General features: G+C 44.4%; 1 protein-coding gene across 2 annotated transcripts in view; it reads left to right on the top strand.

Moving 5' to 3' along the window:
- The window catches only part of iqgap2 (IQ motif containing GTPase activating protein 2), a 105490-nt gene extending 89574 nt beyond the window's left edge, over nucleotides 1-15916 (top strand). For both annotated transcript variants that reach the window (XM_045706983.2, XM_045706982.2), the window contains exons 31-38: nucleotides 8126-8228; nucleotides 8412-8553; nucleotides 10389-10476; nucleotides 10676-10888; nucleotides 11003-11163; nucleotides 11376-11519; nucleotides 12946-13054; nucleotides 13309-15916. In XM_045706983.2, the coding sequence (XP_045562939.1) occupies nucleotides 8126-8228; nucleotides 8412-8553; nucleotides 10389-10476; nucleotides 10676-10888; nucleotides 11003-11163; nucleotides 11376-11519; nucleotides 12946-13054; nucleotides 13309-13422 (1074 nt within the window). In that variant the 3' untranslated portion in view covers nucleotides 13423-15916. The remainder of the gene's footprint in view (nucleotides 1-8125; nucleotides 8229-8411; nucleotides 8554-10388; nucleotides 10477-10675; nucleotides 10889-11002; nucleotides 11164-11375; nucleotides 11520-12945; nucleotides 13055-13308) is intronic.
- The last annotated feature ends 929 nt before the right edge of the window (nucleotides 15917-16845 follow it).

The raw sequence follows: 16845 nt of genomic DNA, 5'->3' as shown, positions 1-16845 counted from the left end.
TAGCTAGTGTTAACCGTGTGTGTGTGTAGGTGTCTCCTAGCTAGTGTTAACCGTGTGTGTGTGTGTAGGTGTCTCCTAGCTAGTGTTAACCGTGTGTGTGTGTGTGTGTAGGTGTCTCCTAGCTAGTGTTAACCGTGTGTGTGTAGGTGTCTCCTAGCTAGTGTTAACCGTGTGTGTGTAGGTGTCTCCTAGCTAGTGTTAACCGTGTGTGTGTAGGTGTCTCCTAGCTAGTGTTAACCGTGTGTGTGTAGGTGTCTCCTAGCTAGTGTTAACCGTGTGTGTGTGTGTAGGTGTCTCCTAGCTAGTGTTAACCGTGTGTGTGTGTGTAGGTGTCTCCTAGCTAGTGTTAACCGTGTGTGTGTGTGTAGGTGTCTCCTAGCTAGTGTTAACCGTGTGTGTGTAGGTGTCTCCTAGCTAGTGTTAACCGTGTGTGTGTAGGTGTCTCCTAGCTAGTGTTAACCGTGTGTGTGTAGGTGTCTCCTAGCTAGTGTTAACCGTGTGTGTGTAGGTGTCTCCTAGCTAGTGTTAACCGTGTGTGTGTGTGTAGGTGTCTCCTAGCTAGTGTTAACCGTGTGTGTGTGTGTAGGTGTCTCCTAGCTAGTGTTAACCGTGTGTGTGTAGGTGTCTCCTAGCTAGTGTTAACCGTGTGTGTGTGTGTGTGTGTGTGTGTGTAGTGTGTGTGTGTGTGTGTGTGCTGTGTGTGTGTGTGTAGGTGTCTCCTAGCTAGTGTTAACCGTGGGTGTGTAGGTGTCTCCTAGCTAGTGTTAACCGTGTGTGTGTGTGTGTGTGTGTGTGTGTAGGTGTCTCCTAGCTAGTGTTAACCGTGTGTGTGTGTGTGTGTGTGTGTGTGTGTGTGTAGGTGTCTCCTAGCTAGTGTTAACCGTGGGTGTGTAGGTGTCTCCTAGCTGGTGTTAACCGTGGGTGTGTAGGTGTCTCCTAGCTAGTGTTAACCGTGTGTGTGTAGGTGTCTCCTAGCTAGTGTTAACCGTGTGTGTGTAGGTGTCTCCTAGCTAGTGTTAACCGTGTGTGTGTAGGTGTCTCCTAGCTAGTGTTAACCGTGTGTGTGTAGGTGTCTCCTAGCTAGTGTTAACCGTGTGTGTGTAGGTGTCTCCTAGCTAGTGTTAACCGTGTGTGTGTGTAGGTGTCTCCTAGCTAGTGTTAACCGTGTGTGTGTGTAGGTGTCTCCTAGCTAGTGTTAACCGTGTGTGTGTGTGTAGGTGTCTCCTAGCTAGTGTTAACCGTGTGTGTGTGTGTGTGTGGGTGTCTCCTAGCTAGTGTTAACCGTGTGTGTGTAGGTGTCTCCTAGCTAGTGTTAACCGTGTGTGTGTAGGTGTCTCCTAGCTAGTGTTAACCGTGTGTGTGTAGGTGTCTCCTAGCTAGTGTTAACCGTGTGTGTGTGTGTGTGTGTGTGTGTGTAGGTGTCTCCTAGCTAGTGTTAACCGTGTGTGTGTGTGTAGGTGTCTCCTAGCTAGTGTTAACCGTGTGTGTGCCCTAGCTAGTGTTAACCGTGTGTGTGTGTGTAGGTGTCTCCTAGCTAGTGTTAACCGTGTGTGTGTAGGTGTCGCCTAGCTAGTGTTAACCGTGTGTGTGTAGGTGTCGCCTAGCTAGTGTTAACCGTGTGTGTGTAGGTGTCGCCTAGCTAGTGTTAACCGTGTGTGTGTAGGTGTCGCCTAGCTAGTGTTAACCGTGTGTGTGTAGGTGTCGCCTAGCTAGTGTTAACCGTGTGTGTGTAGGTGTCGCCTAGCTAGTGTTAACCGTGTGTGTGTAGGTGTCTCCTAGCTAGTGTTAACCGTGTGTGTGTAGGTGTCTCCTAGCTAGTGTTAACCCTGTGTGTGTGTGTAGGTGTGTCCTAGCTAGTGTTAACCGTGTGTGTGTGTGTAGGTGTGTCCTAGCTAGTGTTAACCGTGTGTGTGTAGGTGTCTCCTAGCTAGTGTTAACCGTGTGTGTGTGTGTAGGTGTCTCCTAGCTAGTGTTAACCGTGTGTGTGTGTGTAGGTGTCTCCTAGCTAGTGTTAACCGTGTGTGTGTAGGTGTCTCCTAGCTAGTGTTAACCGTGTGTGTGTAGGTGTCTCCTAGCTAGTGTTAACCGTGTGTGTGTAGGTGTCTCCTAGCTAGTGTTAACCGTGTGTGTGTGCCTAGCTAGTGTTAACCGTGTGTGAGGTGTCTCCTAGCTAGTGTTAACCGTGTGTGTGTGTGTAGGTGTCTCCTAGCTAGTGTTAACCGTGTGTGTGTAGGTGTCTCCTAGCTAGTGTTAACCGTGTGTGTGTGTGCCTAGCTAGTGTTAACCGTGTGTGTGTAGGTGTCTCCTAGCTAGTGTTAACCGTGTGTGTGTGTGTAGGTGTCTCCTAGCTAGTGTTAACCGTGTGTGTGTGTGTAGGTGTCTCCTAGCTAGTGTTAACCGTGTGTGTGTAGGTGTCTCCTAGCTAGTGTTAACCGTGTGTGTGTAGGTGTCTCCTAGCTAGTGTTAACCGTGTGTGTGTAGGTGTCTCCTAGCTAGTGTTAACCGTGTGTGTGTGTGTGTGTGTGTAGGTGTCTCCTAGCTAGTGTTAACCGTGTGTGTGTGTAGGTGTCTCCTAGCTAGTGTTAACCGTGTGTGTGTAGGTGTCTCCTAGCTAGTGTTAACCGTGTGTGTGTGTGTGTGCTAGTGTTCCGTGTGTGTAGGTGTCTCCTAGCTAGTGTTAACCGTGTGTGTGTAGGTGTCTCCTAGCTAGTGTTAACCGTGTGTGTGTAGGTGTCTCCTAGCTAGTGTTAACCGTGTGTGTGTAGGTGTCTCCTAGCTAGTGTTAACCGTGTGTGTGTGTGTAGGTGTCTCCTAGCTAGTGTTAACCGTGTGTGTGTGTGTAGGTGTCTCCTAGCTAGTGTTAACCGTGTGTGTGTGTGTAGGTGTCTCCTAGCTAGTGTTAACCGTGTGTGTGTAGGTGTCTCCTAGCTAGTGTTAACCGTGTGTGTGTAGGTGTCTCCTAGCTAGTGTTAACCGTGTGTGTGTAGGTGTCTCCTAGCTAGTGTTAACCGTGTGTGTGTAGGTGTCTCCTAGCTAGTGTTAACCGTGTGTGTGTAGGTGTCTCCTAGCTAGTGTTAACCGTGTGTGTGTGTAGGTGTCTCCTAGCTAGTGTTAACCGGTGTGTGTGTGTGTGTAGGTGTCTCCTAGCTAGTGTTAACCGTGTGTGTGTGTGTAGGTGTCTCCTAGCTAGTGTTAACCGTGTGTGTGTAGGTGTCTCCTAGCTAGTGTTAACCGTGTGTGTGTGTGTGTGTGTAGGTGTCTCCTAGCTAGTGTTAACCGTGTGTGTGTGTGTGTGTGGTGTGTGTGTAGGTGTCTCCTAGCTAGTGTTAACCGTGTGTGTGTGTAGGTGTCTCCTAGCTAGTGTTAACCGTGTGTGTGTAGGTGTCTCCTAGCTAGTGTTAACCGTGTGTGTGTAGGTGTCTCCTAGCTAGTGTTAACCGTGTGTGTGTAGGTGTCTCCTAGCTAGTGTTAACCGTGTGTGTGTGTGTAGGTGTCTCCTAGCTAGTGTTAACCGTGTGTGTGTGTGTAGGTGTCTCCTAGCTAGTGTTAACCGTGTGTGTGTGTGTGTAGGTGTCTCCTAGCTAGTGTTAACCGTGTGTGTGTAGGTGTCTCCTAGCTAGTGTTAACCGTGTGTGTGTAGGTGTCTCCTAGCTAGTGTTAACCGTGTGTGTGTAGGTGTCTCCTAGCTAGTGTTAACCGTGTGTGTGTAGGTGTCTCCTAGCTAGTGTTAACCGTGTGTGTGTAGGTGTCTCCTAGCTAGTGTTAACCGTGTGTGTGTAGGTGTCTCCTAGCTAGTGTTAACCGTGTGTGTGTAGGTGTCTCCTAGCTAGTGTTAACCGTGTGTGTGTAGGTGTCTCCTAGCTAGTGTTAACCGTGTGTGTGTAGGTGTCTCCTAGCTAGTGTTAACCGTGTGTGTGTAGGTGTCTCCTAGCTAGTGTTAACCGTGTGTGTGTAGGTGTCTCCTAGCTAGTGTTAACCGTGTGTGTGTAGGTGTCTCCTAGCTAGTGTTAACCGTGTGTGTGTAGGTGTCTCCTAGCTAGTGTTAACCGTGTGTGTGTAGGTGTCTCCTAGCTAGTGTTAACCGTGTGTGTGTAGGTGTCTCCTAGCTAGTGTTAACCGTGTGTGTGTAGGTGTCTCCTAGCTAGTGTTAACCGTGTGTGTGTAGGTGTCTCCTAGCTAGTGTTAACCGTGTGTGTGTGTGTAGGTGTCTCCTAGCTAGTGTTAACCGTGTGTGTGTAGGTGTCTCCTAGCTAGTGTTAACCGTGTGTGTGTAGGTGTCTCCTAGCTAGTGTTAACCGTGTGTGTGTAGGTGTCTCCTAGCTAGTGTTAACCCTGTGTGTGTAGGTGTCTCCTAGCTAGTGTTAACCGTGTGTGTGTGTAGGTGTCTCCTAGCTAGTGTTAAGCGTGGTGTGTGTGTCCTCGCTGGTGTCGTGTCTTTGGCATCATTAAACTGAAGACATGTTTATCAAATAACTCTCTGTAATAATTATTACGCGATTAAACTGATTAATCGTGTAACTGTAATTAACTAGGAGGTCGGGGCACCAAGGAAAATATTCAGATTACAAAGTTATATTTTTTCTAATATAACTTTCAGATATTATAATATCTGATCTATGAGTCCTCTGATTAATGATGTGTCTATACCTCGTCAGTCTCATTCCAAACGTCGTAAATTGTTGGTTATCTGCACGAACCCAGTCTTCACTATGAGTAATCCATACATCAATTGTCTTAAAATAATGTATTTACTAAACTAAGTAATTCACAGAAAGCATACAAAACAGTAGGTATCGTTACAAATCAACGGTAGAGGAATGTGCCCTAGTGGGCTAAACCGGCATGGCGGCTTGTTAAACAAAGGGTGATAAGGGTCAGCTGAGACGGCACTACAGAGTTGATAAATATTAACAATTGATATGCTAATCCTTTGCACATGAACGCTCACTCATTTGGAAACAATTGCAATCAATATATATATTTACGCTCAGTGTGTCGTCGGGATCCTTGTTGGAGAGTTTGGTTCTGTTGGAGAGTTTCTCTGTCTCTCTCTGTCTCTCTCTGTCTCTCTCTGTCTCTGTCTCTGTCTCTGTCTGTGTGTCTGTGTGTCTGTGTGTCTGTGTGTCTGTGTGTCTGTGTGTCTGTGTGTCTGTGTGTCTGTGTGTCTGTGTGTCTCTCTCTGTCTCTCTCTGTCTCTCTCTGTCTCTCTCTGTCTCTCTCTGTCTCTCTCTCTGTCTCTCTCTCTGTCTCTCTCTCTGTCTCTCTCTCTGTCTCTCTCTCTGTCTCTCTCTCTGTCTCTCTCTCTGTCTCTCTCTCTGTCTCTGTCTGTCTCTGTTCTGTCTGTCTCTGTCTGTCTCTGTCTGTCTCTGTCTGTCTCTGTCTGTCTCTGTCTGTCTCTGTCTGTCTCTGTCTGTCTCTCTCTCTGTCTCTCTCTCTGTCTCTCTCTCTCTCTGTCTCTGTCTCTCTCTGTCTCTCTCTCTCTGTCTCTGTCTCTCTCTGTCTCTCTCTCTCAGAATGGATATTTCAAAGTGACATACATTAATGTCGTTATAGAATGGCTGTTTCGTCGGTCTTCGCGTTCAATGATACCGAATTCCTAGCTGCAGACTAGTAATTAATATCAAAGACTTGTTCTTATTCTGTATCGATAGTTTAACCACGTGGTATGGTTAAAGTTCAGTAGAGGAATGCATGGTCAAATCTTGGCCCTCTCGTTATTGAGGTAAGCTGGTCTAAGGAAAGAAACCCTGGGGGGGGGGTTATATACTGAACGTAGAAAAGGCTGTCACATGACGCCTTGTCCTGTCTGTGTCCCTGGGGGCGTGCCGATGACTTAGTTAAGACTCCAAAGGGAATTGGAGTTTCCTTCATTAACTTCTTGGGGCTATGTGGGACGCTAGCGTGCCACCCGTGGTGCACCCTATCAACAGCAGGTGCATTTCAAGAGCGGCAAATTTGAAACCAAATAAATGTCAAAATTCAAATTTTTCAAACATACAACTATCTTACACCCTTTGAAAGATAAACATCTCCTTAATCTAACCACGTTGTCCGATTTCAAAAAGGTTTTACGGCGAAAGCATAAAGTTAGATTATGTTAGGAGAGTACATTGACAATAGCTGTGTGTAATGTTTTGTCAATTCAAAGACAGGGTCACCAAAACCATAAAACCAGCTAAAATGATGCACTAACCTTTTACAATCTCCATCAGATGACACTCCTAGGACATTATGTTAGACAATGCATGCATTTTTAGTTCTATCAAGTTCATATTTATATCCAAAAACAGCGTTTTACTATGGCATTGATGTTGAGGAAATCGTTTCCCTCCAATAACCGGCAGTCAAGTCAGCACCACAAATTAAATAATTAAAATTAGAAAACATTGGTAAAATATTATATTGTCATTTAAAGAATTATAGATTTACACCTCTTGAACGCAATCAACTTGCCAGATTTAAAAATAACCTTAGTGGGAAATCACACTTTGCAATAATCTGAGCACTGCGCCCAGAAAAATATGCTTTGCTATACAGACAAACGGCCATGTTGGAGAGATCTAAAAACGAAAATACTATGTAAATAATCCATTACCTTTGATTCTCTTCATCAGATGTCACTTCCCGGATTCCCAGGTCCATAACGAATGTAGTTTTGTTCAAAAAAGCTCATCATTTATATCCAAAAAGATCCGTGTTGTTAGCACATGATCTAAGCCAGCCGGACTTCTCGTCATGAACGTGGGAAAAAATATTTACGTTCGTTCAAACATGTCAAACGTTGTATAGCATAAATCATTAGTGCCTCTTTTAACCAGAACATGAATAATATTCAAGGTGGACGAATGCATTCTCTTTTATAACGTATTGTAACGAGGGTACCCAACATGAACTCGCGCGCCAGAGTCTAATCGGCCATCACCGTTCCATGGCTCTTGTTCGGTCAGATCTCACAGTAAAAGACTCAAAACACTTTGTAAAGGCTGGTGACATCTAGTGGAAGCAATAGGAAGTGCCAAAACATTAATCAACCCCTGTGTGTTTCAATGGCATAGGCTTAAAGGTAATTCAACACATCAGGTATCCACTTCCTGTCAGAAAATGTCTCAGGGTTTTGCCTGCCAAATGAGTTCTGTTATACTCACAGACACCATTCAAACAGTTTTAGAAACTTTAGGGTGTTTTCTATCCATATATAATAAGTATATGCATATTCTAGTTACTGGGTAGGATTAGTAACCAGATTAAATCGGGTACGTTTTTTTATCCAGCCGTGAAAATACTGCCCCCTAGCCCCAACAGGTTAACAGTCCAAAATCACATTTACACAATTTCACAAACAGTTCCATCCTTTTTCATTCATTTTATACAACCATTTAGATGTAAGTCTCATAGCTGAGGCTATTATATAAACATTATTATGGTAATATGGCCGTATTGTCTCTCATGAGTTTCACAAAATTGTACCAAACGGACCAGTTCGTAGCTGGATTCTTCACCGATCTTTTATACCTTCTCCAGAACATAAATGTCGTTCGGTTCTCCAATTCTGTGAGGTGGAAGAATCCTTTGTTCTCTATACTGTGGCCATGAGGAGAGAATTTTCTCATTGGAATTTATGACCGCTCTCACTGAGCCTGGTGTCAGAAGCATAGAAAAGGCCTGGTGCAGAGGGAGGGGGGTCAACTGTGCTCGCTGTACCCAAAGAGGGCAACGTCATGACACTGGTGTTAACCGTGGTGTGTGTGTGTCCTAGCTGGTGTTAACCATGGTGTGTGTGTGTGTCCTAGCTGGTGTTAACCATGGTGTGTGTGTGTCCTAGCTGGTGTTAACCATGGTGTGTGTGTGTGTCCTAGCTGGTGTTAACCATGGTGTGTGTGTGTCCTAGCTGGTGTTAACCATGGTGTGTGTGTGTCCTAGCTGGTGTTAACCATGGTGTGTGTGTGTCCTAGCTGGTGTTAACCATGGTGTGTGTGTGTCCTAGCTGGTGTTAACCATGGTGTGTGTGTGTGTGTGTGTGTGTGTGTCCTAGCTGGTGTTAACGGTGTGTGTGTGTCCTAGCTGGTGTTAACGGTGTGTGTGTCCTAGCTGGTGTTAACCGTGTGTGTGTGTGTGTGTGTCCTAGCTGGTGTTGGAGCACTTGGAGGCCATCTCCCCCGACCACAACGACCTGCTGCATGAGCTGCTGGAGGACCTGGGGGACGCGCCTGATGTGGAGGCACTGCTGGGTACCACACACACCACCATACCTCTTACACGCCACACTTCCTCCCAGACATTAGAAACACCCGGCATTAGAAGATCCATTTACAGGACAGAATCCTAATTTGTGATAAGCATGTACACACAGTCTCAGAATGAGTTAGGAAGCTGCCTGCAGGGAGAGCTAAGCAAGTTTGTCTTTTCTCCAGGTGAAGGAGCCGTGGATCCTAACCATCCCAACAAGGAGAGCACCCTGAGTCAGCTGGCTAAGACGGAGATCTCCCTCACACTCACCAGCAAGTTTGAGCTTCTGGAGGGAGGTGACAAGGACACGAAAGGCCTGATGATGAAGTAAGACACTGGATGAGTCCCCAATGGCACCCTATTCCCTATATAGTGGATATTTTATTGACTCTCCATTATGGTGACCTATTAGAATCTCCATCCATCTACACACACACACACAGAGACTGCCAGGGTTGGGGAGTAACGGATGTAAGGGATTACATGTAAGGGATTACAAAAAAAGGGTAATTAATCCATTGTTACTAGCTACAATATTGTAATCAGATTAGATACTTTTGAAAAAGTAGATGATTACTTATAAATTCATAAAGGATGTTTGCGCATCAAAAATATTTGACACTGTTTTCTCAATGACATTCAAATCAGCATTGAAAAAAGGCGCAAGTTCAAGTTTGTTCCACCTGAGCGAGTCTGACCACAAGTCAGAGACCACTAACACACCAAATGTGTTTGATGGATCAATGGGAAAAGAGCAGGAATAGGTTTTTGTAGGCTACAGTCCAAGCTATGTCTTCCAATGGTACGACTGCTGTCGGCATACAAAGATTATCCAACTTGAATAAACACTTGGAGGTAAGGATGACAGTAGTGGTGTAGTCTACAACTTATTATTGCTATCTACATAGCGCATTTATGTGAATCACACTGCTGCTATTTGTGCCTTAGGATTGTGGTTGTTGTGGATGGCTGTTCACAAATCTAAATGTGTATTTGAACCCAATAATGATTGAATTCAATAAGTTTACGCTGCCTATCAATCATTGTTTTTGAAACCATATATCCATATAAATCCATATATGGCCAGCTATGCAAACTTTAACATTGATTTATCCTGCAATAGATGTCATTCAATTTGTAACATACAATTTTGTCTACTTCTTAAGGGGAAAGTCATCTAAAAGTAACTGAATGTAATCGTATTACGTTACTGAGTTTGAATAATCCAAAAGTTACATCACTGATTACAATTTTGGACAGGTAACTAGTAACGAACAGATTACATTTAGAAAGTAACTTACCCAACCCTGGCGACTGCACAGTGAGATGTTTGGTACTGACCAAGCAAACTTGGAAGAAGCCAGAAGAAACACTGTTTCAATGCTGTGTTATGACGTTCCAGTAGGTATATACATAAATAATCACAGTGGCTATTGCTCAGTGACAGCTCTACGTGCTCTTTCCTGCTCCACTACCACTACCACTTCCTGTCCTGACATTTTTAGCCCGTTTCTTGCTCTTCCTTGAGGAGAAGGCTGTGTTTAAAAGATGGCCTCTGTTCTGCTGATGTGAATGTATACATCATGTTTCCTGTGACATGAGCACCAATAATCACGACTAATCACGCGGTCAGGAAAACCTCCTGGTTTTACCTATGATACTATAAATGGAAGCTCTAGACATCTGTTCATCTGACCTACAGTAGTTGAGATGTTCAGGATGTCAACCCTCCAGCTCTGCTGTCTCAGGCTCTGTGTCCCAAATGGCACCCCTACTCTTTATAGTGCGCTACTTTTGACCAGGGCCCTATAAAGGGAATAGGCTGCCATTTGGGAGGCATACAGAGTGTCACTGTGGTCCTGGTAAGTGTCGGTCCACCATGCACTGGGTCAGGAAATGTGTTTGAGTGGCGTCATGCCCTACTGCAAGGTCATGGAAACTCCAACGGGACAGTGACATGTCCATTGTGTGTGTGTTAACACAGCAAGATGTTTGCTCTCCCCCTGAGCCCAGTGCAAAGCAGAGGCCAGAGCTCAACACACTACCAATATCAACAAGACCTAAATGTTTGAGGAGAGCTACGCTGTTTAGTTGAAATGACATTATAATCCTTTTTTAATCCGTCTCCATCTACCTCTCTCGGTCTCTCTCTCTCTCTCCAGGACTAAGAAGCTGATAGTAGATGTGATCAGGATCCAGCCAGGAGACACTCTCCCAGAGACCCTTGAGACCCCGGCCTCTGCCCTCCAGGTGCCGTCATAATGATGACCCCTACACCAGCACAGCCAACCACACACCTCAAATAGCCTACTTCTCTATCAGTGCTTTTATTTTTATGCTTTTCCCTTTGTGTCGTGCCGGAGTGGGAAAGAGTGGACTGACTAGTCATGCTAACGTTTCTTTCTGTTTTTGTGTGTCTGCCTCTCTTCCTACCTGTGCTGTCCTGTAGGAGTGTGAGCATTCTAAGGTGGTGGCGCTGCGTGCGGTGCAGGACGCCCAGACCCCAGAGGGGCTGAAGAGCAGCCAGGCGGTGCTGGAGGACAGACAGCTGCCTCTAGAGCAGAAGAAGAGGAAGATCCTGCGCAACCTCCGAACCCTGGAGCAGGCTGGCCTGGTCACCGCTAGCAACAAGTACCAAGACCTCATCAACGACATCGCCAAGGTACACATGCGCACAAACACACACACAGAGACACACGCACACTGATGGCCTTCAGCGTTTGTGTTGTAGATAACCAATTTAACCTATCATGTCCCTTCTGCGTGTGATTGACAGGACATTCGTTACCAGAGACGCTACAGACAGAGGAGGAAGGCGGAGCTGGTGAAGCTCCAGCAGGCACTGAGCGCGCTTAACTCCAAGACAGCCTTCTATCAGGACCAGACCAACTACTACGACACTTACATCAAGACCTGCCTCGACAACCTCAACAGGAAGTGAGTGTTCCCTACAAAACCCATCCCTCGCCACTAACCATAAGTCAAAGTTCATCTGAACTTCACAAACACTGTACAGGGCCTTGCAAGTCAAAAAGGATCTAGAGATGGAGAGGATGGATTGGTTTGGAATTGGGCCATAGTGTTGAAATACATTGTCATTGCTCTTAGTCCCATTCAAAACTTGGTGTGGGTGTGTGTGTGTCCCACAGGAACACGCGGCGGTCCATCAAGCTAGAAAGGAAGGTGGAGGAGAAGGGCAGTAAGAAGTGGAAGCATCAGTCTCTGAAGTACACGGCTGCCCGACTGCATGAGAAGGGAGTGATCCTGGAGATAGAGGGGCTGCAGACCAACCAGTGAGTGGAGCAGCACTGAGGACAGCTGGTCCTAGCTAGCTTAGCATTGTGCAGTGACATCAGCTTCCCGAAACCGGAGTAGTATTCATTTGTGTACACAATTTCAAACCATAGCAAAATGTTATGCAACGGAAACTTTTTCCAACGAATAGCCAGGGTTTTGTGATTCAGAGGTAGTGTGTGTTTGACTTGGAGTATAGATGGGTGTGTTGTTTAACAAAACTGATGCGTGGGCATCTTCGGGGCGAAACAGAGGTTGGCTTAGAATCATAAGATTGACAACATGTAAACTATATTTAGTCTGCAGATGTTTATTGAAAACATGCATTTGTCTCTCAAATACATTGTTGCAGTTGTTAGCTAGCTAGCTAGCAAATTGTTGCCATATTATCATAGACATGACATCAGACAAAACACCTCAAAACAAGGCATGGTATCAAGAACAAGATACAACTAGCTGAAACAAGCCACCTACGATTCCCCACATGGCAGCTTCTTGTCATTGTCGCTAGCGATCTGACTGTTCAGAATCATAACAGCAGATGGCCTTCTACCCCTGCGATGCATGTGCAGTATTTTCGTGACGTTGTCAGACAACCCGCCCATGGACACCAAATGTGAACATGGTATTGAATCCTGAAGTGAGTTGGTACCATACTAGGTCTCGGGTATTGTGGTAGTCAAGGGAACATTCTCCAATACTTTCACAAATGCATGAGGCTTTCACCAATCAGATCAGTGATAACTCAAAATAAAGGGAGAAAGGAAGGATGCGTTGGTAAAGTATTTGGACGGGGACAAGGGCAGGTCTTTGATGTGAGCTGTGTTAGCTCTGTGAGATGGGGAGGAAGGAACAACCTCATTAAGGGACATTGTCCATACAGAAGCCCACCGTGTTCTGTCTCGCTCCTTCTCTCTCTCTTGTTTCTCTCTGTCTGTATTTTTTGCTCTATCCCCCACTCGCTCTACTTCACTTTCTCTCGCTCTCCCTCTCGCTCTCCGAAGACTCGCGCCTGTCCTTCATGTTTTGGTCAGGCTGTTCTAGCTAGAGTGGCGCTGAGGAGAGCCAAAGTCAGCTCCTGTGGCTCCTCACTGCTCTGTGGGAGTTCTAGGCCATGTCAAGGTGGAAACTGAGAGCTAGTATCTAGAAGAAATTGCTATGTCCTCTTTAAAGCCAGTTAACCACACTACACTATGGCCCAATATCGTCAATGCATTTCAGACACTTTTTGAGAAAATTGGATATCTAAGCTTATATTTCTGATCATACTATTTCTCACAATTGACATTAAAATGTTATGCCAAAACAAGTCTGTCTGACATTGTGACCTTAAGACAATAGCAGGACTAGAGTTGGTTATTATCTGTCTGTATCCCGTCTTTTCATTTGATTAATTCAATTGCATGTTTTTGTCTTTTCTCTCAGGTTCAAAAATGTAATGTTTGACATCTCTCCCAGTGAGGAAGTTGGGGACTTTGAGGTGAAGGCCAAGTTCATGGGAGTTGAGATGGAAAAGGTTCAACTCCATTTCCAGGTGATGCTTTTCTCCCAAATGACGACGACTCATGGCTGTCAAGGCTCCTCTCTGTCATGCTGACAGACTGATAGTTCCGTGTCCCTGTCTGTTGACTAGGACATGTTTCTGTCTGTTGTCTCTGTCCCGTGTAGGACCTCCTCCAGCCGTAGTTCCATAGTTATTTAAGAAATATATTTTATTTTATGATCGTAGTACCATAATTGACTGTCTCTGTCCCTGTCTGTTGACTCTGTGTCACTGTCCCTATCTAGGATCTGCTCCAGCTGCAGTACGAGGGAGTGGCGGTGATGAAGATGTTTGACAAAGCCAAAGTCAACGTCAACCTGCTCATCTTCCTCCTCAACAAGAAGTTCTATGGAAAATGAGGGATCATTAAACCAAAGGTGGAGGGGAAAAGATTAAGTGGGCATAGGTGTGAAAGAATTGTGTGCCTTTTGACAAAGCAACATTTGGTATAGGATGTTTGAATGGTGGTTAACGTGTTATGTATGTCTGACTGGCCATCCTCAGGCTGGTGAGCTAAACACACCCACGCACATGCACGCACACACCCTCAGGCTGGTGACCCACACACACATTTGATTAATCACTTTATACCAAAATTAAGCTCACATTGAAATGGGTTTGTTGCTTGTATTGTCATGTTATATCTGTTGCTTAATTATTGTATTTTTTTTTTCATGTTCAGTTTTCCACTGCGTAATTAATTGTACATGGAATATATTTTTCATAAGTATATTATAATGGCATTTACATTTTATATGTAGAAGTTATATACAGTGCATTCGGAAAGTATTCAGACCTTCAGACCTAAATACCACATAATGACAAAGCAAAAACAGGTTTTTAGAATTTTTTGCCAATTTATTAAAAATAAAAAATGAAATAATACATTTACTAAAGTATTCAGACCCTTTACTCAGTACTTTGTTGAAGCACCTTTTGCAGCGATTACAGCCTCGAGTCTTCTTGGGTATAACGCTACAAGCTTGGCGCACATGTATTTGGGGAGTTTCTGCCATTCTTCTCTGGTCCCGTGTGGCTCAGTTGGTAGAGCATGGTGTTTGCAACGCCAGGGTGTGGGTTCGATTCCCACGGTGGACCAGTACGGAGAAAAAAAAATGTATGAAATGTATGCATTCACTACTGTAAGTCGCTCTGGATAAGAGCGTCTGCTAAATGACTAAAATGTAAAATGATCCTCTACAGATCTCAGGTTTGGATGGGGAGCGTCACTGCACAGCTATTTTCAAGTCTCTCCAAAGATTTTCGATTGGGTTCAAGTCCGGGCTCTGGCTGGGCCACTCAAGGACTTCAAGAGACTTGTCCCGAAGCCACTCCTGCGTTGTCTAGGCTGTGTCCTTAGGGTCCTTATCCTGTTGGAAGGTGACCCTTCACCCCAGTCAGAGGTCCTGAGCACGCTGGAGCAGGTTTTCATCAATGATCTCTCTGTACTTTGCTCTGTTCATCTTTCCCTCGATCCTGACTAGTCTCCCAGTCCCTGCTGCTGAAAAACCTCCCCACAGCATGATGCTGCCACCACCACGCTTCACCATAGGGATGGGTGCCAGCTTTCCTCCAGATGTGACACTTGGCATTCATGCCAGAGAGTTCAATCTTGATGTCATCAGACCAGAGAATCTTGTTTCTCATGGCCGGAGAGTCTGTAAGTGCCTTTTGGCAAACTCTAAGCGGGCTGTCGTACCTTTTACTGAGGAGTGGCTTCCGTCTGGCCACTCTACCATAAAGGCCTGATTGGTGGAGTGCTGCAGAGATGGTTGTCTTTCTGGAAGGTTCTCCCATCTCCACAGAGGACCTCTGGAGCTATGTCAGAGTGACCATCGGGTTCTTGGTCACCTCCCTGACAAAGGCCTTTCTCCCCCGATTGCTCAGTTTGGCTGGGTGGCCAGCTCTAGGAAGAGTCTTGGTGGTTCCAAACTTCTTCCATTTAATAATGGAGGCCACTGTTCTTCAGGACCTTCAATGCTGCAGACCTTTTTTAGTACCCTTCCCCAGATCTGTGCCTCAACCCAATCCCCTCTCGGCGCTCTACGGACAATTCCGTCGATTTCATTGCTTGGTTTTTGCTCTCACTATCAACTGTGGGACCTTTATATAGACAGGTGTGTGCCTTTCCAAAGCATGTCCAATCAATTGAATTTACCATAGGTGGACTCTAAGTTGTAGAAACATCTCAAGGATGATCATTTGAAACAGGATGCACCTGAGCTCAATTTCGAGTCTCATAGCAATGGATCTGAATACTTATGTAAATAAGGTATTTCTGTTTTCTTAAAACCTGTTATCGCTTTGTCATTATGGGGTATTGTGTGTAGATTGACGAGGAAAACAATACATTTTATCAATTTTAGAATAAGGCTATAACTTAACAGAATGTGGAAAAAGTCCAGGGGTCTGAATACATTCCAAAAGCACTGTAAGTAAACACATTGTTATTGTCAAGAGAAGTTTTTTTTTTTTGTAAAAAAGAATGTTTGGAATTAGATGTGTACAATGCACTATTGCCTAATGGTCAGAATGGGAGATTAGACCAACATTCCTGTCCAGCTATAGCCAGCATGTATTGAAGTACAGTAGTTAACCAGTGCCTTTTTAATCTACATACAGTACATTGGGAAGCTGTGTATCTTTTAAAGACTATTAATGAAGTTATTCTTCCTAGTTTCACTGCTTTTTAAAAAGATTCTACTGTCAAGTATAAATTAAAATCATTTCAAATGTTTTAATGAGGTTAAATCAAAATATGTGTGATTTTCTTGTTTGTTATAACTAACACAGTACTATAAGAAAATGATTTTAAAATAATTGTTTGGTCATCAAATAAATAATAACGCCTGATTCGTTTTTTTAACTGTCATTAGTGTCACCCCAGCTGTGCACAGCCTGTTCAAGACACCTGGTCCAAGATAGTAGTTTACGTCACTGAATAGAAATGATCTAATAAATCCTATATATTATTCACTTGATAGTAGGCGAGACTTTTTACGACCCCTCTATTGATGGAGTCAGCCTTTTCAAACCCAACATGTATTTTAATTGGTTCTAAGCGCTGACACAAGGCTGTCTGCCGTTTCCTACACGCTTGCCTGTATAGTCAATTTAGGAGAACAGTGAATTACAGCCATGGTTTATTGGTTTTTGCTCTCCAAACCTCAGCCTATGTGCCACACAATGGTAAGTAACATGACTTTAGTTGTTTTGCTTCTGTGTTTATTTTAATAGAGCAGTTTAACTTTGAAATTATGATACGTGACCGAGGTAAAAACAGTTTCAAGTTGGATATTGGACGGATATTCGCGCTTTCAAACCTCAATAGCTTTCAAACTACTTGAGCTACAGACTCCAAATAAGTGTCAGAATGTTGGAAAAATTGCGCACAACATTGCACATGTCTTCATTTCACGATTTGGACATTCACTTTCCAAAGCTAATAAATATGTGGAAATGTGAGCAGCATTTTGTATTCCTAGTTGAATTAGTTAGGGAGCGTAAACAAAGTACAAACTTTTTTTTACATTCAAATGTCAATATCTCCTTGGTCATGTGACCTACTGACCTCAAACAAGGTTCAGAATGTCCACTGACTACCCTTCTATATTGCACACCCTTTAGTATGTCAATTTTATCTCACAAGATTTTACATTTTTCAAAATGTAAAGTTTCAATAGCTCCTTGGTCATGTGACCTAGTGACTTCAAACAAGGTTAGGAATGTCCACTCAGTGGCCCTACACATTGCACACCCTTTAGTTTTGTCAATTTTTATCT

Source organism: Salmo salar, chromosome 24 (genome assembly GCF_965601325.2).
Source record: "Salmo salar chromosome 24, fSalSal1, whole genome shotgun sequence".
Lineage (NCBI taxonomy): Eukaryota > Metazoa > Chordata > Actinopteri > Salmoniformes > Salmonidae > Salmo > Salmo salar.
Note: the sequence above shows the minus strand (reverse complement) of the source record. Positions and strands in the feature narration are given on the sequence as shown.